The sequence below is a fragment of the Amborella trichopoda genome, chromosome 4 (genome assembly GCF_054954075.1).
Source record: "Amborella trichopoda isolate Santa Cruz 75 chromosome 4, AtrichopodaSantaCruz75HAP2 v2.0, whole genome shotgun sequence".
In the NCBI taxonomy this organism is placed as follows: domain Eukaryota; kingdom Viridiplantae; phylum Streptophyta; class Magnoliopsida; order Amborellales; family Amborellaceae; genus Amborella; species Amborella trichopoda.
The window spans coordinates 207,391-230,258 of NC_142339.1; the positions used below are offsets into that span (position 1 = coordinate 207,391).

The 22,868-nt window shown below is 39.6% G+C and overlaps 1 protein-coding gene across 1 annotated transcript; it reads left to right on the forward strand.

Annotated features, from left to right (window-relative positions):
- Positions 1 to 792: 792 nt before the first annotated feature.
- LINC3 (little nuclei3) lies at positions 793 to 22,498 on the forward strand. The gene is made up of 8 exons (XM_006849706.4): positions 793 to 1,521; positions 13,722 to 13,931; positions 15,996 to 16,249; positions 16,430 to 16,700; positions 17,492 to 17,575; positions 17,764 to 19,898; positions 20,019 to 20,298; positions 21,943 to 22,498. The coding sequence occupies exons 1-8, from the start codon at positions 1,129 to 1,131 to the stop codon at positions 22,186 to 22,188; spliced, it is 3,873 nt and encodes a 1,290-aa protein (XP_006849769.2). The 5' UTR covers positions 793 to 1,128; the 3' UTR covers positions 22,189 to 22,498.
- The last annotated feature ends 370 nt before the right edge of the window (positions 22,499 to 22,868 follow it).

Below are 22,868 nucleotides of genomic sequence, written 5' to 3' on the forward strand. Positions count from 1 at the left end.
CATATTGAATGTTATGGTTGTGAATAAGAATTAGGATTTTAAGCTCTAAAAATAATGTATATTATAACAAATTATCTAGACCGTCTATTTCACCCTAAAAATAAAAGATATAGTTTCTATAAAGTTGCAACATTAAACAATCCAATTAAGGCGCATTTCCAAAGTTTATCATAACATGTAATTTTTGAGTAAATATCTTTTAGAATTATCTGAAAAAATCTATTTTCATAACTAATTATAAAATTTTTAAACTCCAAAAATCAAGTAGATCTATAAACATATGAAAAACTTGAACATGGACGGTCTAGATAATATGTTGTTGTAAGATGCACTATTTTTGGGACTAAATTTTTTATTTATATTCACATATCTCGATGATAAATCAAAGAGTTTTTAACATTAAAACAAAATATTTTGACAGATTGTTGAGGTGCATATGTACTTTTACATTTTAAGGTTGCACACGACCTTATATAAACTTTTTTTAGAAATAAATATTCATAGATTTGCAATATCTAGATTATTTATTGAATTTCAAATTTGATTGGTGGTATTGAAAATTGATTTTATATACACCGTGGAGATTTCCATCGCGGTGATGCTTTATTTTGATTTCATAAAGCCTGCTCTGTAGAAACTTCAACTTTAAATAATTATTATATAATAAACTAAAAGCTCGTGGAAACGGCAGGGGTAACCGCCCTCCGTCGCATACATTTGCGTTTCATTTGGGGTAAATTTGGAATAGGAGGAATTTCATTTAAGGAGCACCTCCGTCGCGCCCCGTCATTCATTCTGGAGAGAGAGAGAGAGAGAGAGAGAGAGGGAGGATGCCACGGCGCAGGCCCGCCCACCCCAGGAGAGGGAAGGCTCCCACAACCAAAAGAAGGATTTTGTTGCTTCTTCTTCTTCCTCCCGTTTAGAGAGATAGAGAGAGAGAGAGAGAGAGAGAGAGGGTCCCTCCAGATCTGTTATAATTTCCTCTCCTTAACTGAATAACAACGCCCCGAATTCAGATAATTTAGGGTTTAGTGCCATTGCTATTCTGCTTTTTGCGGTTTTATGAAAGGGCTTAGGAGGAAGAGGAGGAGGAGGAGAGATCTGTGACCATATTATTGAGAGAGAGCCATGTTCACTCCTCAGCAGCAACAACCGACGAGGAAGGCTGGGGGTATATGGCCTTTCTCTCCCAACAGTAATAAAGGGGGCCCTGTAACAAGGCTTGCTTCTCCTGACCCACCCAACATAACGGGGATTCTTCTTCATGGTGGCGATAAAGGAAGGGCAAAAGGAAAGGGGGTCTCTTCTTCATTTCCATTGCAAGAGGAGGAGCAGGCAACACCTCCTCCTCCACCTCGTGCTTCTCTTTTGAGTGATGAGAATGGTCGTCCCAGGCCCTACTCTTCGTCCGCTTCTGAAGTCTGGAGGCATTTCAGGGAAGCTGGGAGCCTGGACCTAGACTCTCTTCAAAAGAAGGAAAAGGATGCTTTACTCTCTCACCTTGCCAAGCTCGAGGACGAGGTTTCTTTTTCTTTTCCCTTCTCTTTCTTTTCTTCTTTGAATAGAACCCCATTTTATCGTGTTCTCACAAATGCCTTCAGAGATTTAATGTAGGATTTAGTGTTTATTTGTTTATCAACATGCTTAGGTTTCTATGGAGATTTTATGGATAGGGCTTAGGTTTGCATTGTTCTCTTTTCACAATGGGGCGCCTTATTCTGTGTGCTCAGGGCCAAAACACACGACACATACAAATCTTTTTGTGAGAAGCAATCACCATTCCACTTCCCTCAACAAGCAGTTTGTAAGAACTAATCAACCCAAAGAAGTAGATGAAAGGATTCTGGTAGACTCATCCTTTTTATGCCCCAACTTACTATAAATAGAAAGTCTCTCCGATACACTACACAAGCGTTGAGCTCCTCTAACCCCCATCGAAATCACCTACCAAATCTTGATTAGTATGGACATTAATGATTATGTAATGACACCTAAATTCTTTGCATCCGTTGGTATTTTTCAAGTAGTCTGTCCCGTCCACAACTGACCCATTATCTGGCCCCACCACATATTCCTGTTGATTCCTTACTCTTCTGCAACTTCACCTTTGGCATTAGTCAACTTAAGACCGCTTTGAGATGAGCCCCTACTTGTTCCATGGAGATGTCATTGTATTGAAAATACGGATTGTACTGTGTGAACCTTTGATTCGTTGTCAACAATCAAACAGTCCTACAAGTTTGGAACTAGGTTGAGTAGGAAAAGGGGGTTAAAGGTTGCCTTTGCCTCAATTTCTCAAGTCAGCCCAAAAAAAATGGAGTTGTAACCTACTAGGAAACTTTAATTCCATTGAGGAGTCACTCTTTACCCAGATTGACAATCTAGACCTCCTAGAAGAATCTGAGGAGCTTTCTCGGACGACTCATCAGGACGTAGGACATGAAGTCTAGATACTTTACTGTCCTTCAAAGCATGAAACCTTATGGTACTAACCGTCCAGGATAAAATCGCTGAAGTGGAGATAGGAATAGTTCCTTCTTCCAGAAAATTGCAAACAGCTGACGTTGATCCAACTCCATCACCCACATCAAGATGGGCAACTGCACATTTGAAGGACCCCTCACATTTCTAGTACCATTGTCTCATTTTCCCACAACCTCTTCATAACAATCTCCACTCTCGCCGACTTATCCTTCCTCACTGTCCCAACTGAACATGCTCGCATGCTTGAAAGACAATTCTCTTAGGAGGAGATTGTACAGGTTATCTCCAACATGGGCTAGGACAAAGTTTCTTTTATATAGAAAACACACACATATTTACAGGATGAGCGTAGCTGAGATGAGGATGTTGAGATGGATGAGTGGCAAGATAAGAAAGGATAGAATTTAGAATGAATACATGAGGGAACCTAGGTGTGGCTTCAATAGGCGATAAGGTGAGTGAACGTAGATTTAGGTGGGTTATCCATGTGCAGCGTAGTCCTAATACTCCACCAGTTAGGAGGTACGATTTGGTTCAAGTGGAGGGCTCTAAAAGAGCAAGGGGAAAGCCCAAAAGGATGAACAGAAGTAGTGAGTAGGATATGGCGACTTTTGATCTTACTGAGGGTATTGCCCATTAATAGAGAATAATGGAGGAAAATGATTCATGTAGCCCACCCTAAATAATTGGGACAAGGCTTGGATGATGATGATGATGACACAAATATTATCTTATGTATGTTGAAAATTAGATTACAGTTTTCGTATACCAAGGGCCATGACACTGCTACTCTACGGTCGTGGGTGGCGACGCCTAGCATTGTCAGGACCCTATCTCTCCGCTAACTTGTGCCTTCCCTTCATTCTCTCCTCTTCTCACTTGATTGAGGTTTGACCTAGCCTAGCACCGCCATATCTGCCTCGGTTTTTGAGTAGTCTTGCTACCGTACTGGTCCTGAGTACCATGCCCGTCTTGCTACCACTCCGAGTCGGTCACTGTCCGGCTATCGTTGAAAATGTAACTTTATTTGTGTCTTTATGATGTTCTATGTCGTAACTAAATCGATCCCAAATCTCATTCCTAGTTAAAAAAATAGGCTCCATGTTCCAGTGCTAGTAGAAAAGCAAGTTGTGTAAGAATCCCTAATTTTGTTTTAAAATGTTTTACGTACTTGATGTCTACTTTGTACGTGTTTTTCTGTGCATATGGAAGTAAGTATATTTAATGAGAGAATAAAATAACTTTTTTTGTTGACATTTAAAGTATGCAGTAGCTTCAGTGGAACAATGTGCTTTAAAGTCTAAACATTACAATAATTCACTCATGGAATGAGATTCTATAAAGGTGGAAGCGAGTTTCCATGTTGATCAAATTGTGGTTTCTTGTCTTTATGAATCACAATATTTGATTTTGTTAATTGAATCGAGATTCAATAAATGTGGAATTGAGATTTCTAACTACACTAAAGCGAGTTCCATGAAGATCCCTTTAAGGAATCACCGAACCGGGATTATGAGGCGGCATCGCCACCTGGGGTGAGAGATTCCAATAGCTATTCTATGACCATGTGGACTGGTCCTTGTTGGATGAAGTCGTCTTGTTGGATGAAGTTGTAGGGAAGCTGGGGTTTTGCGCCAAATGGAGGTTATGGATAAAGAGTGGCATCTCTTCGACCTTTTTTTGAGTTCTTATAAATGGCATTCCCAACCCTCCATAGGACTTTGCCAAGGTGATCTTCTTTCACCCTTCCTCTTTGATATTGTGGTTGCGGTTTTTGGCATATCCATCACCCAAAGAGCCTTCTCACTAGCTGTCCATCCTCAACAGATGGCCTCGAAAATCTTCAATCTACAATACATAGATGACACCCAAGTCTTTGTGATGCAACCAATATAGAGGCTGATCACTTGTGGTTATACCTTGGGTGCTTCGGAGTATTCACTAGAATGAAGGTTAAGATATAGATGTCCAAAATCCATCACCCGAAGAGCCTTCTCACTAGCTATCCATCCTCAAGAGTAGCCTCGAAATCTTCAATCTACAATACATGGATGACACCCAGGTCTTTTGTGACGCAACCAATATAGAGGTTGATCACTTGTGGTTATTCCTTAGGTGTTTCAGAGTATTCATCAGAATGAAGGTTAAGATGTAGATTTCCAAAATCCCACTTGATGGGTATTGTTGTCATCCGATAATCCTTGGAAGGAATTGTTGCATCTTGGATGCGGAACCAAGAAGCTCCCATAGAAATACATAGCTGCCCGACTCCTTTGCCTTGGTAAACCCTAGAATTCTATTTGGAACCCTATATTAGGAATTTTTTAAGACGACTTGCTACTTGGACATTTCTTTAGGTGGTTGAATTACTCTCATGAAGGCCACCTTAGCAAACATCCTTTTTTTCTTTATCTTTGCAAATGCTAGCAAGCATCTTCACTAATTTGGATCTCTTGATGAAACAATTCCTATGGTCTATTTCAAGTACCACTAAGAAAATACACTTAATAGCTTGTGAAAAAGGTTTGTGCCTTTGATAGCTTGTGAAAAAGGTTTGTGCCTTTGATAGCTTGTGAAAAAGGTTTGTGCCTTTAATAGCTTGTGAAAAAGGTTTGTGCCTTTAATAGCTTGTGAAAAAGGTTTGTGCCTTTGATAGTGGGATAGTTACAAAGTGGTGGAGACTAGCAACTCAAACAGGCCATCTTTGGCACAATGTTATATTCAACATATATGGCTCTAAGATCCCTGGTTGGCATTGGGAAGGAATTCATTGCTCCAGTGCCTTCCAAGCTTGGAAGAGCGTCCTTAGAAGTCACACCAATTCTAACAGAGTCATTTTCAAAATTAACAAGACTACCGAATTGTGCTTTTGCTAAGATACTTGGTTAGGTGGCGAACCCCTTTGGGAGCGATGGCCTAGCCTTTTTAATATCACTGCATACATCGATGCTTTAGTCGCTCATGTCCTTCAGAACACCAGCAATAGACCCCTTTGGAACCCCATATTAGAAAATTGTTCAATGACGAAGAAACCCCTGACCGTCTTGACCTCTTACATAGCCTTTGGACCTTCTTCCTTGGAATTGGACAAGGCAAAGTCATTTGGGACCCTAGTCACTTAGGCATCTTCTCTTTGTCATCTTTTTGCCGTCCCAAACAAATGCGCAAGATGCAAGAAGGCTGAGGAAAACCATGCTACCTCTTCATCCATTGCACTGTCTCTACATTGTTATGGGCACATTTCGTTCATACCTTCAATGGTGTTGGGGCACATCCAATTCAACTTACCAACTATTATGGGCCTATTTGTCCATGGTCTACTTTGTCATTGGCCTTTTTTTGTGGCGGGCCTCAGTCTTGGCAACCATTTGGCAATTTGGTGAGAGATGTAGGAGAATATTCGAAGGGAAGGAAAGAACCAGTCTACATAAGGCACCACCATTTTTTGGGCAAAAACTTACTAAGGACTTACCTCTATGCGAGAAGATTTTGAATCCAATTGGGTGGATATCGTCATGTGCAAACTAAACAAAGTCCCAAGTTCCAGTCTTTGGAGACCCCTTGAGCCCAACTCCATCAAACTTGAGACTTAGTGGTTTCGATGATGTCTTGAGAAACTACCAAGGCAATACCATCCACTCCTTCTCAGGGTCCATAGGCTTTGCAAACTCAATGATGGTGGGCCTCGAAAGCCTTAAAGGATACTAATAATCCTAGAGGGATTACCTGATCGTGGAAGGAGACGTTAAGAAGGCGAATTCTTGGGCGTCTTGATCTACACCTCACGGTGGAGACTTTTGTCCATTTTTTATCACGCCACCTTTGCAAGACTATCCAAGTCTCCTTCAAACACACGAAGTGAAGCCAACAAAGTGGCTGCTTCACTTGGAAGAGTTGGTGCAGCTAGGGGGACCTCAGGTGACGATCCAACAACTTGAAGACAAACTTGTCACCGACCTTTTTTGTTCTCACATACTACTAGCTGTTTCTGCTCATCCCCCCATTAAAGTCCCCTCTGTTTTTTGGATTTCGTGGGATCACCTAACCTCACGTTTTTATTCTACTCTGTGTGTTTGTGTTTATGTTCGCATTGTTCTGAGAAGTCTCAACTTGAGGGTTATTGTCTTTTAAACCTACCACTTTTGGGCATTTTGTACTTTTATTTATGATTATAATAATATATACTCGGTGCCTATTTACAATAAAAAAAATAGTGGCTCTACCTGTCACGACCTCATCCCCTGACCCCTGCCGTCCCAAACCGGTGGGCGACAGAGTGTGGGATTGTGACCGGAGGTCGCGTACGTCACTTAGGTGGGAGTGGAATCAACACGTTTTAAAAGTGCGGAATCAAAGCAAACCACGAGAAATAAAATAAATATAAAACTAAAAAAAAAAAAAAAAAAGTGGGGCAGGAGGTGGGGTCGTGACACTACCTCAATTTTTTAAGGAATCTGCTTGGCACCCATTAATCAAAACTAAGATAGGTGGTATGGGAAAAACTCACATGGATATCCAACCCTTGGAACGAGCAACAAACTGGGGAGTTTAATTTCCTATCATGCAAGAATCCTTAAAAAATGACAAAGTCAACCACTGCTATCTTTTGACTTGACTTACAAGAGCACTATGATTCGAAGCATGAAATATGATAACTCCTCATTTTTTCTGATGAAGCTATCAATTCATCCCTCCCTTAAAAAGCTATCAGATGTCCAACACACTTGATGGCTGTACCTTTCTAGACATTTCTCGTCCAATCTTCCATGTCATGCAATGGGGGCCCAATTTATAGCTTACAACCAAGGGACAAGCCCCTCTCTTTTCCATGATGTTCCCTTGATTGTAGGGGCATACCGCAAAAGACCTTGTCATATGTATTATAAAGTTGGGAAAGTTCTTGTATGTTTTGTAGTAATTTTTCTTGTATTATTCTTGCATGACTTATGTCTCCCATACCAAATGTTAGAGTGGATTGCCTCATGCGATGATTAAGAAATTGCTCATTTGGGACTCACCCTTGTCACTCGGACCTCCAAATGTACATGATCCGGATGTCTAACCATAAAAATCCGGCTTGTCTGACCCAAGGCTTAAAATTTTATGTATTCTAATTGAGACTCAACTGAGTCATACATTCTGGCTCGGCCTTTGAATTGGCTAAGACCTTGGCAAGTCTGAGCCCAAGCCTGGGTTTAGACACTGGCCTCATATGCCACCATTATCTTATGGGAAACCAATATACCTAATGTAGACAAGGAGCTTCACGATTCAATGGTCCTAGTGAGAACATTTGGCAATTATATGATAATTTAGCTCACCAGTATGGCTCATAACAACATAGCTTGCAAAGCTAACATGAAGTATAACTAGGTGAGCCATTGAGTCAATTTGGTTTAGGACAACCTAAAAGTTAACTAATAACATCATACAAGGCATCCCATGGAAATAGAAATATTGTTTCATGATGCTATCATCGGATCCAATGGTCTCTCTAGATTTAGGTGACTTAGAGGACTCCACTTGAAACATCATTGGCACAAAAAGACTAGCTTGAGGTTCTGACATCTTTGTTCGTGTGCTTAGTTGTCCCTGCCACCCTGAGTAAATTGTGCCACATGTTAGACTATAAACTGGAGAAACTAGTTTCGACATGTAAGGGATTGATACTGATGCCAGATACTTCTAAAATCCTTATAATATCAAAATAGACTGAACAAAGCATGTAACTTTGCATGTCAGTAGTGACACCCAAAATCATGATATGCTAACAATTAAAATAGATGGTATAATCATATGGTATATCTCAATGCTCCAAAAAATGTCGAGCGGGCCCTAGGTGACCAGGAGGGTCCTGGCTGCCCAGCGCCTAGGTTTTTTCCAAGTTTTTCAAGCTTTTTTAGAGAAATATAGTTTTATCAAGTTTTTCTCACTCTAAAAGGTCACAAAAGGGGTTTAGGTCACATAAGAACATAAAATCCCCCCCTTATTTAGGGGGAAAAGGATGAAAATGGCCCTCCACCAGGGGGGGGGGGGGGGCATGTTCGCCCCTGGCAGGCGCAATCCCTGGGCTTCCGCCCTTGACTAGCACTGGCCTAGGCTTGGGCGATGGGTGTGCTACTTTTTGAAACAGTGGTATAGCTAAAGTATAATGTGAATATTCTGAACACGTATCTAGAACATATAATATGGTGTAGCTCAAAATATAATATATTGTAGGGGTCATATGGTTTTGAGTAGTTGAACATTCTTTTATATATTTTGGGTGCTTGGTTCATATTGCATAAACCTGATGAATTGACTCAGGATTCGTTTGATGGACCAGATCTAGTCACTCCTAGTTCAGATTTTGTGTGAAAGTTGACCAACTATCCCTACTCAACTCCAGATCCAATCAACTTGCTGGTCAAACTGAATTGAATGACTCTACTCGTGTACCATTTTATTGTTAAGACTTAAGAGCATTCATGTGATAAACTTTGAACTTAGTTTTTTGTTATCTATTATGAAATAAGAGGCAGCTAACTTATGATTTAACTTTGTAACTTCAGGTTTTCTTTAAATAAAGCCAGTGAAATGTTTCTGCCAAACATAAACGTAAAGCCTTAGGGTCTGTTTGGATGAAAATAAAAGCTACCATATGAGTAACTTAGTGAATCAACAGATATCTATTAGTTGTTGGGTTGACACAGTTATGTATGTAAGCTTAATATTATGTGCTGTTTGGCTAGGGCCATCATGAACTGTGTTAAAGATATAGGGGAATGTATAGGAACTAACAAGAATAAGAAAGCCCGATATGGAGTAACTCTAATAAGAAAAATAAATTGTAGAAATCAGCAATACTTCTAGAGAGTAATTAGATAAAGTTGGATGTCGACAAAGTTATTTGGAGAAAGTTACGACCACGTTGATGGGTCAATTATTGATGAGATTCAGGTAGGGATTGGCTTTGGCATCATATGGAGAAATTGAGTTAAAGAATGTGTGTTCCAAACCCAAGTTTCTCCATCATCATAAATGGCTCACCGGAGTACAATACAGTTTAACACTTCCAAAAAAATAAGTGGCTCACGGGAAGTATACTTCACAGCATCCAGGGGTTTACCTCAAGGGGACCCTCTCTCCCTCTTCCTTTTGGCAACCATAGTGAAATTGTTCTCTAGATCCATTTCCTTACTCTACGATCAAGGTAGTATCCGTGGGTATAGTACCTTGAGAAAGGGCCTAGAGATCTCTCACCTATTGTATGCCTTTGACACCATCATCTTTTGTGATGCCTGCCCAACACAGTTGGATAACCTCTGGTTATTCCTTAAATGTTTCGAGATCTCTATAGGGATGAGGTCAACATGTCCAAAACTAAATTATTGGGCATTATAACAGAGGAGGAAGTGCGGAGATACGGCATTGAAACACTACCATCGAAATACCCAGGATTAGCTGGAAAGGGAGACTCCTCTAGGGGGGCAGAATAACTCTCATAAAAGCAAGCCTAACAAATGTCCCAATTTACTCTACCCTTGTTCCAAATCCCTTCCGATTTGCATCCAATCTTGAAACCCTTATGAGGAATTTCCTTTGGTCAAGCACTAGCGAAGGACTTAAATTCTACCTTATTGCTTGTGAAAGTGTCATCATCATCATCATCTAAGCCTTATCTCAGCTATTTGGGCACGGCCACATTAATAATGTTTTGCCATTCTGCTCATAGGTTCAGGATTTATGACAAGATTTGGCAAGTTTTACGCTGGCTGCCCTACCTAACACAATCCTCTTCTTGTGTCGACCTAAAAAAGCAGGTGGTCTCGGAGTTAGAAGGCCTATAGTGACCAACTTGGCTTTCTTAGGGAAGTGGTGGTGGAACTATGCAGTAAATGATACACATTTGTGTGGGAAGGTCATAACAGGTAATTATGATACAGAAAATGGTGGCCGGTTCCCCAAATACCCACATCGTCATGCCTCAAGTGCTTGGATCAGTATAGCCATGAGCAGGCACCATTTTAAAGAAACCGTCAGCTTTAAGTTCGGGCAAGGAGACAATGTTAGGTTCTCGAAAAGACTCATGGCTGGGGGATCAGACCCTGGTGAATCGATGGCCATCACTTTTGTCCATTGTCGTTAATGGGAACACTAGTGTTCTGGAATCAGCTGATGTCAGAGGCATGTGCCTTGTTTGGAACCCTATCTTTGAAAGTGCAAAGCTTATCCCCTTGTTAAGAGTTGCTTCACGGACCGTCTCCTCTGAGGCCCATTGCTGAATGTAGTTTTCATAGTGGCCTCTTCCTATTCATCCCTGCTGCTCAATCCTACTTCAATCATTTCAGCTCTAGCTCCCCACAAGGTTCAGGCACTCACTTGGATCCTTGCCATGGTTGCGCTTTGACAGGTGATCAACCATAAAAGAGAGGCCTTTAATTGTCAAATTGATATGTTATGTGTATGCAGGAAGAGGAGAAAACTGACCATTGTTTCTCCACTACCAGGCCACATCACCTTTGTGGCCCCAACTCCTCCAATCTTTTGGTTTCTTTTTGGTGACTTCGCAACCCATTCAGCAGCTTCTTGTTGCCTTCCTCTCTCTACCTTTACCGAAAACTGGCCACATCCTTGTATGTCCTTGGTTTTCCCTTTGTTATGGTGGTTTGGAATGAAAGAAACACATGTACCTTTTCGGCACTTACATATCCCACTCTTCTCAAGCGCATCAAAGATATTACAATGTTTAGGCTTAGAGATGGTTGTGCTGCAACTTAAGCTCCTCTAGTTTCCTCTCTAATTGGAAAATTTCTTGCACCTCAAAACTAGACCTCGGAGCTCTCGGATCCTTTGGGTTCCCCCATCTCGGGGAACTCTTAAGCTAAACTTTCACGTCTGCTTCCTCAGAAACCTGGACCCTTGGGGTTTCGGGGGAAGCCTCTCAAACCACAACTTCGAGATTTTGTCCTTCTCAGGGTTCATAGGACAGAGACGCTACCACAATTGAAACTGAAGTTATCCTAGAAGATGGATCCATCAGCAGAATTGAATACCCTATAGTGGAGGGAGGTTCGAGGAACACGATCTCATGGGCAGCAAAAAAGGCTCAACCTCCCCTTAGAGACTTTGACCGCATATTTATGTTTTGCAGGATAACCCAGGTCACCTTCAAGCACATTCCAAGGGAAGCAAATGCCTTCATTGATAGGTTAAGCCATGGAGGGAGCTGCGGTAGTCTTGATATCTACTCACTCATTGGCTTGAAAATCCTTCTTCTCTCCTCTCTACTCACTTTCTCCTCTAAATTTCTCACTTCCTTTCCTTTGCTCCTTTCTCTCTAATGTCTCTTGTCTCTCCACCCACCAATCTCTATCTCTTGTATACTCTTCTCTCTCTCTCTCTCTCTGTTGCTACATCTCTCATTTTCTATTCTTCTCACCAATCTTTTCTCTCCTATCTTTCTACCACCTTTCTTTCTCTCTCTTCCTCTTTTTGTTTCTCCCCATATTTCCTTATCTGTCCCAGATTTTCTCCTTTTTGCTTCTAGTGTACCGCTTACAGCTTATAGGCTGCTCATATAGACTTTCTCGGTTTTGTGGGTAGCCATATTGGAGATTTTATAAGTAAGCTTTATATTTAGAAATGTAGTCGACCGCTTCTCAAAAAAATATAGACTTCGATGATGATGATGATGAGTTAACCCCTTCTGCAAAAAAGAAAAAAAGAAAAAAAAGTGGACTATTAGTGGCTTTGGGTGCATCCAAACAGAATAGAAAAGCTAAAAGAAAAAGAAATGACTTGCTGTTCTCTCTTGGTCCCTCATATTGATAGTAATGATAAGGAGGAGCAACACGGAGACATTGATGAGTTAGGGTGTCTAAATGATGGGGTGGTAGTGTTGATAATTTAGTAAATGATTGATTAGCACATTGGTTCATTAGTTCATCAATATATGGATTTCTTTCTAAAATTGGTTCTTCAAAAACTTTTGATCTCCGGACATGGGATTTTAAGCTGATGAGCAAAATGCCGAGATGTAAAATCATATGGTTGTCTGGCCTTGGCTCTTAAGGTCTCAATGTCAAAGTCACTGAGTCAACCTAATGAACCCCCAAGTCTGAATTCAAGTTTGTGGAAGCTACTATTTGGTTTTCATGATTAAAAATCGTGAGGAGGGCATCTGCTTTAAACTTGGTGTAATTCCATTGTCAATTTTCTTCTTCCTATTATTAATAGCATATCTTTCCGTTAGCTAGCTGGTTTCTTTGGAACAAAATAATTGACTATCTTTTTCATCAAATGTGATAAGCATCTGTTTAGGTGAGGGAAGATACCTAGTGTGGCAATTTACTGGGCAATATTTGGAGGGACAGGTGATGTAAAGAGATCTTTGTCCGAGGCTTTTGATTTTGCCATCAGTTTCTTGTAACGCAGGATGAGATAACGCAGTGTGAATGTATGGGTTAACAGAATGGGTGGTGACAAGGGTTTGGGCTGCTACTAGTATTTATGGCCTTACACAAATCCATATTTATAGTTGACCAAGTTGGAAGAGTTGCTTGGTAAACTGGTTGGTTTGTCTTGGGGAAAGTTTTCATGTTAACATTGCATATCTCGAAGCAGTTAAATTTTTTCAGGAGCCTTGAACCTTCACATATGTTAGTAATTTTATGGTCTTATTTACCATTAAAAGGAAATCCATGGTCTTGTAAATTGTAATGGTTCTTTATGGCCTTGTGTGCAACATAATCTGATTGTTCTGGTGGTCATCTCAGAATTTATGCAACCTTAGTAATGTAGTATCATTTTCAGTATGTGTGCATGGGCTTTCACACACTTGCATGTTTATAGCTATTTATGTATGAATATATCCATCTGTGCTTCTATTTTTGTGCCTTGGGGATATTATGATGTACATGGACATCTTGAAATTATATGTTGTTTCTTAGTGACTCAGCTAACATCAAAAATTGAAAAAAGAAAATGGAGTGTTGAATATCTATGCGTTTTGTCATCAATGTGTATGTACACTAGTACACCCACACACAAACATTCATCTATTGACATGCACACATGGATAGATAGACAGATAAGACAGACAGGCAAACAGACAGAGAGAGATAGATAGATAGTATAGCTATGAGCTTATCTTTTGGCCTTGACAGGTGTTTTTATGTTTTCCCTTGCGCCTCAGATGTGTATTATGATATGTAGTGAACATATCTGGGTCTTTAACTTTCTGTTTTTCTGTGCAGCTATTTGATTACCAATACAACATGGGGCTTCTTTTGATTGAGAAGAAAGAGTGGACTTCTAAATATGATGATCTGAAGCAAGCTTTAGTGGAAGCTCAGGAGAGCCTCAAACGAGAACAGGCCTCACACCTAATAGCCTTGTCCGAGGTGGAGAAGCGAGAGGAAAATTTGAGAAAGGCCTTGGGTGTCGAGAAGCAATGTGTGGCTGATGTATGTAATTCTTACGTGGTTCTTTTCTTCCTCTTTTGTCAAAGATACGATTGCCGTGCCATTGTTGGTTATTTCAAAACTACTTTTTTGATATGTCATTTCAAAACTGTCATATTAATAGGATCTGTAAACAATGACAATCACTTCTGGTATGAAAAACTAAAACCATTTTAAGTTGTTGGTTTGAAATCTGCTATTCATCCACATGAAATTCAACAAAAATTTCTGACTTTGAGCATGTTCAATGATAAACCCTCCACAGGCCGATTGCACATCTGACGGCTTGTGGTCCTTTTTATCTTTTTGTAATTGTACCGAAGGTGGACAGTCCCATTGTATACTCTTCCATGTTAATATACCTTGTGCATCTTACATTTCTTTTGCCATTGCTTAGGTATAATGCTTTTTTCTTTTCTCATCTGGAAAAAATATACTTTATTAAACAATAGTATATGAACTTGAATTTGTGCTCAGTAATAGAACTTGGTTTGTTTTTAGCTGACCTACGTCTTTGATTTCTGCATATACTTTGTCAAATCTTCATGTGCTCATGACTCCATGCTTCCTGTTTTGGAATTATACTATTGTGGGCAAGGGCTCCTCATCAGAGGGGGCTACCCAAAAAGTCATAAATTGGGCCAAGAAGTCTAACGCCGTCCCTGGAGGCTCGACCGCATTTTTGACCAGATGTTTTAGATATGCAGCTCAATTCAAGCTACCTTCAAGCATTCATGCAGCTCGATACAGAACCAAACTTTTCTTTCATAGAATGGCTTCCTAAGGAGAAATTTTACTAAAAAAAAATGTATTAACCAGTACTTTTGCTGACAATCATGTGCATGTTGACAACTTCCAAATTGGCAATTTTGCCCATTTATGATTACAATCAGTCGGTATATATCAAAAATCAAGTATCATGGCTAGTTTTCTCCATTAATGCCAACTATTGGTGGACATGAGGAATCACTAACTTCAACACTATATTAAGGGGAAAGCTCTTATCAAAATTTCAGTAACATACAGCAGAAATTCTGTTTGTGCTTGATTGGAGAGAACAAGTGAGTCATATTAGAGAGTCCATTTATTGTTGGCTTCTTTGAGTTTTCCATTAGATGTGGTACTTCCATCTGTGCGAATCGGGATGTCAAATGCATTTTGTTTTTATTACAAATGGTTTTGGATCTACCGTCTGGTGGAGAATGGACTAGTTGATCAGAGTCGCATTGGAAGGCTAATAGGGGCTCCCAAGGTATTTGCATTGGGGTGTTGAGTGTATGTAGCTAACATTTTTCCAGTCCAGAGCATGAAATGTTGCTACCATGATGCCTATCTGGTGCTTCTCATTATCTTCTTCCACCTGGTGACTTGGACTTGTTTCTTTGACACTTTTCACAGATGATGAGCATCCTCATACCCTTTCAGTTGCTTGGAATTAGTCTCCTGTTCCTTTCTTCTTACGGATGCTTATTGTCTTGTCTGCTGATTGTTGGTCCATACGGAAAGTGCAGTACATTTCCAGAGTAGCTGCCAATTGTCTGATGTTGGTAGTGGGCACTCTTATTTATTTCTGGAGTTGCGCTATTTTATGATTGCATTCAATTAAATGCTATCTGTTTGTGAGTAAAACATTGGAATTGAAGTTATGCTTAATCATATGACCTGGGTAGGCATCAGTATTTGAAGTTTTTAATGAATGATACAGAGTTTTTGAAGTATTTGTCAAACAAACGCATTTGTGAGTAGGAAGCTCATTGCTCCTCTATCTTTTGAAAAGTTAAAAAAAAAAGGAAAAAAAAAAAGTTGAGTAGGAAATATGCTATTCTGAGAGTTAAGAATCTTCATTCTGCTTGATGTCATGGGGTTCAATGTCTGGGCCGTACTCTTTAATTACTACTAATGCGTTCTCAGTTGTCCGAAATTTTAGAATTGCATTCCAGAACATAAGGTTTTAGCTGATGTATATGGTTATCGTTTTTTCTTTTAATTAACTATCCACCGACATTGAATTATGTACTTTTGTTAAAGATCTGTTGGCCTTATATTTCTAGATGTTATTTTTTGTAGCTTGAAAATGCTTTGCATGAGATGCGTACGGAATTTGCGGAGATCAAGTTCACAGCTGATAAGAAGTTGGCTGAAGCTCGCAGTTTAGTTGCAAGTATTGAAGAAAAATCTCTAGAGGCTGAAGCTAAACTACGTTCAGCTGACGCACAATTGGCTGAGGCAAGTCGAAAGAGCTCAAACTTAGAAAGGCAATTACAGGAAATTGAGACGCGTGAAAGTGTACTTCGGAGGGAGCGCCAATCCTTGAAAGCAGAGTAAGTTGTGCTATTCTAGGCTTATTTATTGCCAGGGAATTGAGTCTAATGGTGGTCCTTTCATTCATATTACCACCTGTGGAATTTTATTCCTATAGTTTGTATTCTATTTGGAACTCACTATATTTTATTGAGTTTGAAAGTAGTACTGTGATCATAAATGAATATTATGGCATCCAGGCGGGAAGCTCATGAGACAACTTTTAATCGAGAAAGAGAAAATTTACGAAACTGGGAAAGGAAGCTCAAGGAAGGTCAAGAAAGGCTTGTAGAAAGTCAGGGACTTCTTAACCAAAGAGAGGAACTTGCAAACGAGAAAGAGATGTTTCTGACAAAAAAGGAGAAGGATCTTGAAGTGGCATGGGCAAAGTTTGAAAAGGGCAATTTGAATTTGAAGGACAAAGAAGTAGAAATGAACATGCGGCTACGTAGTTTGACGGCGCAAGAAGAGGTAAGTTTTAAATATCCTTCCATGTATTATTATTATTTTTTGAATTTGTTAACTACCTTCCATGTATTTTTTAAAAGGGAAATCTATCAAAATACCCATAAGAGATGAATTTTTATAAACATTCTACTTATTTGCAACTATTCCAGATCAACATCATGTGTTTTTTATGGGCATTTTAAAATTATATAAAAAATAACGGTTAGGTGTTCAAATGTTCATCTCTCATGGGTAATCTGATAAATTTCCCTATTTTAAAATTTTAACCATGAACAATTCCTTGTAGTTTTAATTTTTCTGTATTATGAGATATGTTGGAATCCTTGGTGTTCATGCTTTCCTTGAATATTTTCTTCTCAGGATTACAGATCCATGTTTTTCATACATTTTATTTCCACTGCTATGGGAAGGGCCTAAAATTTCCAGAAGTAGCTTTACAGTCCAATGATACCTAACTGTCTAATGCAAGTTCACAATTTCTTAATCTCTTTGCGGTTCCCTTAGATATATCCACGTGTAATATTACTCCTGTGACTATAACCTTCTACTTTCTTCTAATTACTGTAACCAATGCATCGCTTTAGAATGATAAAAATATATTTTCCCATATTTTACTTATACCCTTTCATGTTGCTGCAAATTTTTTATTTTGTCATTCCTTTTGATATTTGTTCATGCTATTTTTCATACCTCAACCTTTTCCTCTAGTGAGTTTTCCTTTGTGCCTTTTAGTGGAATAATTATTTTGATTAGATTTTTTGGAGGATGACTGATATGTTTTTTCTTGCGTATAGGAAGCCGCTGTTAGGAAAAGGAACTTGGATGAGGCGCAGCAGGAGTTACATTTACTGCAAGAAAAACTTAATGCTAGGGAAAAGGCAAGTATACATCTTCTAATCATTTTTTATTGTCGTTAAACATATTTTCGTAGTTTTAAAATTAGCCAGAAAGAAAGCGTCACCAAAATTCTTAGTGCAACTTTTGGTCTGAATTCCACGATTTATAAAAATGTGGAAGTATTGTTATGTCGTCTGATCATCCATTTCTGACTCTTTACATCTTTCAGGAGGGGATTCAGAAGCTTCTTGATGAACATAATGCTGTTCTTGAGTTGAGGAAACGTGAGTTTGATATAGAAATGGATCAGAAGAGGAAGTCCTTGGAAGAGGAATTCGAAAAAAAACAAGTTGTAGTGGAGCAGAAACTGGTTGAAGTTGATCTCAAGGAGGAAAAGATCAACAAAAAGGAGCAACTGTTAGAAAAGAGAACAGAGAAAACAAAAGAGAAAGAGAAGGACTTGGAGTTGAAAACTAAATCCTTGAAGGAGAAGGAGAAGTTCCTAAAAATTGAACAAAAAGATTTGGACACCGATAAAAAGAAAATGGTGATCGAGAAAGCAGATCTGCATTCACTGAAGCTTGAACTTGAGAGAATAAAAGCTGCTGTAGAAGAAGAGAAGGAGAAGATTGTGAAGGAGCAGGAAAATCTTAAAGTTACTGAAGATGACAAGAGAGAACTGCTTCGTTTGCAATCGGAACTGAAACAAGAAATCGATGAATTCAGACTCCAGAAATTAGCAGTTGAAAAGGAGAGAGAGGATTTAAAGCTGGACAAGGAGAAGTTTGAGAGGGAGTGGGAAGTCCTAGATGTGAAAAGAGATGAAGTTAATAAAGAGGTGGAACTCCATAATGTAGAGAAGGATGAGTTTTTAAAGAGGAAATGTGAAGAAGAACTCAAGTTAAAGAGAGAGGAACAAAAAACATCAGAAAAATTTCAGAGAGAATACGAAGCTCTTGAGTTGCAGAAAAATTCTTTCACTGAGAACATGAATCATGAGCGATCTGTCATTCTTCAAAATGCTCGAAGAGAACGAGATGATATGATTCGTGAGTTTGAGCTTCAAAAGAATGCTCTTGAGAGTTCCATACAGAATCGGAGGGAGGATATGGAGAAGCAGTTTTTGGAGAAAGAGAGAGATTTTCAAGAAGTGAGAGAAAGAATGTGGAAAGAAATAGAGGCCCAAAGGGAATTGGCTCAAAAGGAAATGGAAGAAATGAAGCTAGAAAGGACAAAACTTGGAAGGGAAAGGCAAGAAGTTGCCTTGAGCAAAAAGCATGTTGAAGGAGAGCGATTGGAGATACAGAAAGACGTAGAACAACTTCATATTCTGACCACAAAGTTGAAGGAGCAGAGAGAAGAACTTCGCAGGGAGAGAGATCGTATCCTTTCTCGTATCGAGCATCTGAAGCGTGGGCAGGGCGATAGCATTGATGTCACAGATGGGTTAGCACTTAGCGAACTGCAATCTTTCAAAGAATTTGAAAACAATGGTGGCAATTTGCTACCAAGGCTTCTTGATGGTTACATGAAGGAGAGTATGCAAGGGAGATCTAATGTTGGTCCTTCTAATCTGATGGAAGAGACGCCTCCTCTTGGAGCAGTTCTAAATTCCACAAGCCCCGCTCGTTTCTCGTGGCTTCAAAAATGCAAGTCAATATTCAAGTTGTCTCCTGGGAAAAGACTCGATGAACAAGTAACAAACCAAGAGAAGTCTCCTTCTGATGTGGAGGCCGATGCTGATCAGATATTGGAAAATGATTCTGGAGGTTTAGTTTCGGGTGGTGCCAACTACGACGAGCCAGAAATCTCTGTTGGAATACAAATAAGTCAGGCTGTTGACTTCCATAGAAGGGCAGCATCTCCTGAGAGCATTGGGAGAGGGGACGAAGAAGAAACGGTAGTGACACCTTCTGCTGCTGACGGCACACAGAGCGACATGCTCGAGATGCAGGAGGGGCCATCTGCTTCAGCTGAGATCTCCCATCCTTCAGCAGCAGCTGGCGGTAGAGCACGAAAGAAGCCGAGGAGAGGTGCGCCGAAACTCACAAGACGAACCCGATCTGTGAAGGATGTGGTTAAGGAGTCCAAGGCAATCCTTGGAGAGTCTTCTGAGGAGCTGAAAACGGAAGAAGAAGAGGAATCTGCACAGGCCAATGTGGATAGCAAGGGGCAGCCAATTGTTAAGAAGGGTGGGAGGAAAAGGCAGCACCCTACCACCTCCAGAACCATGAGTGAGCAGCAGCAGGATGCTGATTCTCAGTCAGAGAGTGTCACGAGGGGACGCTCAAAAAGGCGGCAGATAGAGCCTTCTCACATTCAACCTCCTGGAGGACGACGTTACAATCTAAGACATTCTACCTTGTAAGTTGTTCTTCCTTTTCTTGTTTGTTGGGAGTTTTCTTTCTGTAATATTTTATGTTTGTTGTAATGATCCGACAACTTTAGTTTTATTTTCTGAAACTGCATGTGCAATTTTGTCAGAGAAAAGCATGTTGAAAATCCGGTCGGCTCCCAAGCCTTGGCTTCTAAGGTGACTACTGATGCTGATGAGAATCACAGTCAACATGTGACTAAATCACCAGGGGAGGTGGTAGAAGGGCAAACCTCTAACCACATACATCCTGATGAACCGTCCATAGAATCCTTGGAGAATGCCCATGGAGGTGGGGAAGCTAAGACAGATGTGCGCATGCTGCAGCATACAAAATTCGAAAGCATTGTTGAAATTCATCGAGAGTTCTCGACACAAAAAGTCATCATGGTGAGTTGATGTTTATTTTACTTACAATTCTAATCTTCCCTTATCATGGATAATATAGAAAATTAGATATGCTGAAACTAGAAAAGGGCTTCCCTTTTTGTGAGGGAGGCAGGGAGGGTGGGAGAGAGGGATGTTGTTTCTGTTTCACAATTGTAACAACTGATATATTTGGAATATCAGTGTTAAATGAGAAAGGGGAAAGAGTAGTAATAAACAGAAAATTGGAAACTCTATGGAGAATTATGTGGAAATCATGTCATAAAATTAGAATTTATATATTTTTCACAAAGAGGCTGTTAATTTTTTTATGTTCATAATTAAGGGCCATTGTCTTCCTTTATCTTGCTTTCTATGTTTAAAAACTGAATCATGACTTCACAGCCTTTACACTGTTATGAAACGTGCACTTTTTTTAATGAAACATCTCTTTTTCTTGTAAAAAACTGTTTGTATTCCATCTGTCACCTTTTATATTGTAATGTTGGGATCTGTTGGCAATATTTCATTGGATGTTTCATGTTTTGGCCAATGTTTTAGGATTAAAAAAAACCTGCGCTCTCTATTTATTTTAATTTATTTAATAATTAACTAGTTTTCTTCAAGGATCAAGAGTACCTCTTGGCTATTTGATAATTTGATTGAAATTGTGGAACGGCCCTAAAATAAGTTTCTGTTGGAGGGGCACTGCATGTTGAGGGGCACTGCATGTTGTTCTGAGCCTCATGCAGATTCTCGTTTAATTATGGGCTCTATGTAGGGATATGTTCTGTTGTTTAGGACTCAGAAAAAGGGGCCTATTTATTAATTTCAACAGAGAAGGCTTTTCTCTTTGTTATTATTTTCGTTCTTTTTCTTTTCCCTGATTAGAAACACTAGCTTCTCTTATTTCTTTTTCAGAAGAAAAAGAAAAGTATCTCATTTTGCATCATGGCCTGGGTCCTGTTTGGATAAAATGGCATATAGTAGTATAACCATAACGACAATGTAATGGCCCTTCGAATCTAAAAAGTGGCACGTAAGGGAAATAGCTTCTGCACTGGTAAACTCATTCACGGAACACACTGGGTTTGCATGGGCAGGAATTAGAAAAAGCGGCTTGCATTCGGAATACAATCTGTGGGGCACATTTTGCAGATTGATGGTAATGGAGGGCCCACCCTGATTTTTGTTGCACACCCCCCCTTAGTGTATGTCCAGTATGCATTGGCATCTCTTACTGTTGTTGATTAGTGATGATCTTGATCATCATTAATCTTTTCTAGACAATTTGACTCTCCTGTGGACATCCCCTCTGGCTGGAAATTTATAGCTTTAACCATTTGCAGCGACCTATGCTTCTCTATATGGATGGCAGGCCTGGAAATGCGAAAGTTGCTCATCCTGCCTGCTTGCTTCTGCATTCTCGGCTTTGTTATTTGATTCAATTTCTGATTATGGAGGTTTCTGAAACCTTTCCATTTTTAACAACCTACGGAAAAGAGTTGACTTTTTTTTGGCTAGACAAAATTATAATAAGTAAATCCATTCTCATTTAATCAAGAGGGGTTCTCCCAGATCCAAACAGTCTTTAGCATATATTTGATATGCATTGTATCTGATGCAGAATTCTAGTGTTTAATGTGAATGTTGGTTATATGATCTCAGATTGAAACGGGTGGAGCCTTAGAAGAGAATGATGTCAATGATCCGGGTCCAAACTCGAGTGAACAAGAACCACAAGCAAATCAAGGAGCGAATGACCTATTAGAATATGATGAGGATGGTGGTGGCTCTGGGAGCAGAGGTGGTGAGGATGATGATGGTAATGATGATGATGATGATGGCTATGTGAATGATGAGAACCAGGAGGCATCCATTGGGAAGAAGCTGTGGACCTTCTTCACCACGTAAATGTGGATTTTCTTTTGTACCAGATAGAGAGGCAGGCGGCATCTTGACTGCATCTTTTTAAACTGCTGTTAAGAGCTCATTAAGTGGAATTATTGTTTATTGTTGTTTCGAAGATGTTTAAATCTAGTCTGGTTGATTAGGTAGGCCTTTTTTATTGTTTGTGAATTGTAGTAATATGTGTAATCCTCTCTTCATTGTATCAACTCAAATTCTCGCTGCATTTTGTCCCACATTGTGTTCGAGGTGTGGACATCCAATTGCCGTTAATTTCTCCTATGAATGCTGATGATTGACTTCTCTAGTTTTCCAATATTTTCTGTCTGAATGTTTGGAGAGATTGAGAATTTAGGAATACAACAGCTGTTCGCTTAACATGGGTGGGTTGGTTTTTAGATATTCTTGTGTTGACTAGTTTGTTATGGCCAAGTGCAGTTTGGGAGACAGATATTGGCTTTTAGCGAAGGAACTCTATATTTCAGTGCTGTAAAATTTCATGCCTGTTCCCAAACGTGAAGTAGTTGAGACCAGAGTTAAGCAAAATGCTCTCTCTCTCTCTCTCTCTCTCTCTCTCTCATGTGTGTGCCTGTACTTGCACAATGTGTACTCTGGAAATGTAGTATAGGTGTCGGTGATTTATTTTTATTTTTATTGTCTGTATTTGTCTATGATAAGTTTGTATA

Coding starts and splice junctions, on each gene's coding strand:
- LINC3 (XM_006849706.4), top strand. CDS start 1,129: ATGTTCACTCCTCAGCAGCAACAACCGACGAGGAAGGCTGGGGGTATA. Junction 13,932..15,995: donor AGAAGCAATGTGTGGCTGAT/GTATGTAATTCT, acceptor TATTTTTTGTAG/CTTGAAAATGCTTTGCATGA. Junction 20,299..21,942: donor CGACACAAAAAGTCATCATG/GTGAGTTGATGT, acceptor ATATGATCTCAG/ATTGAAACGGGTGGAGCCTT.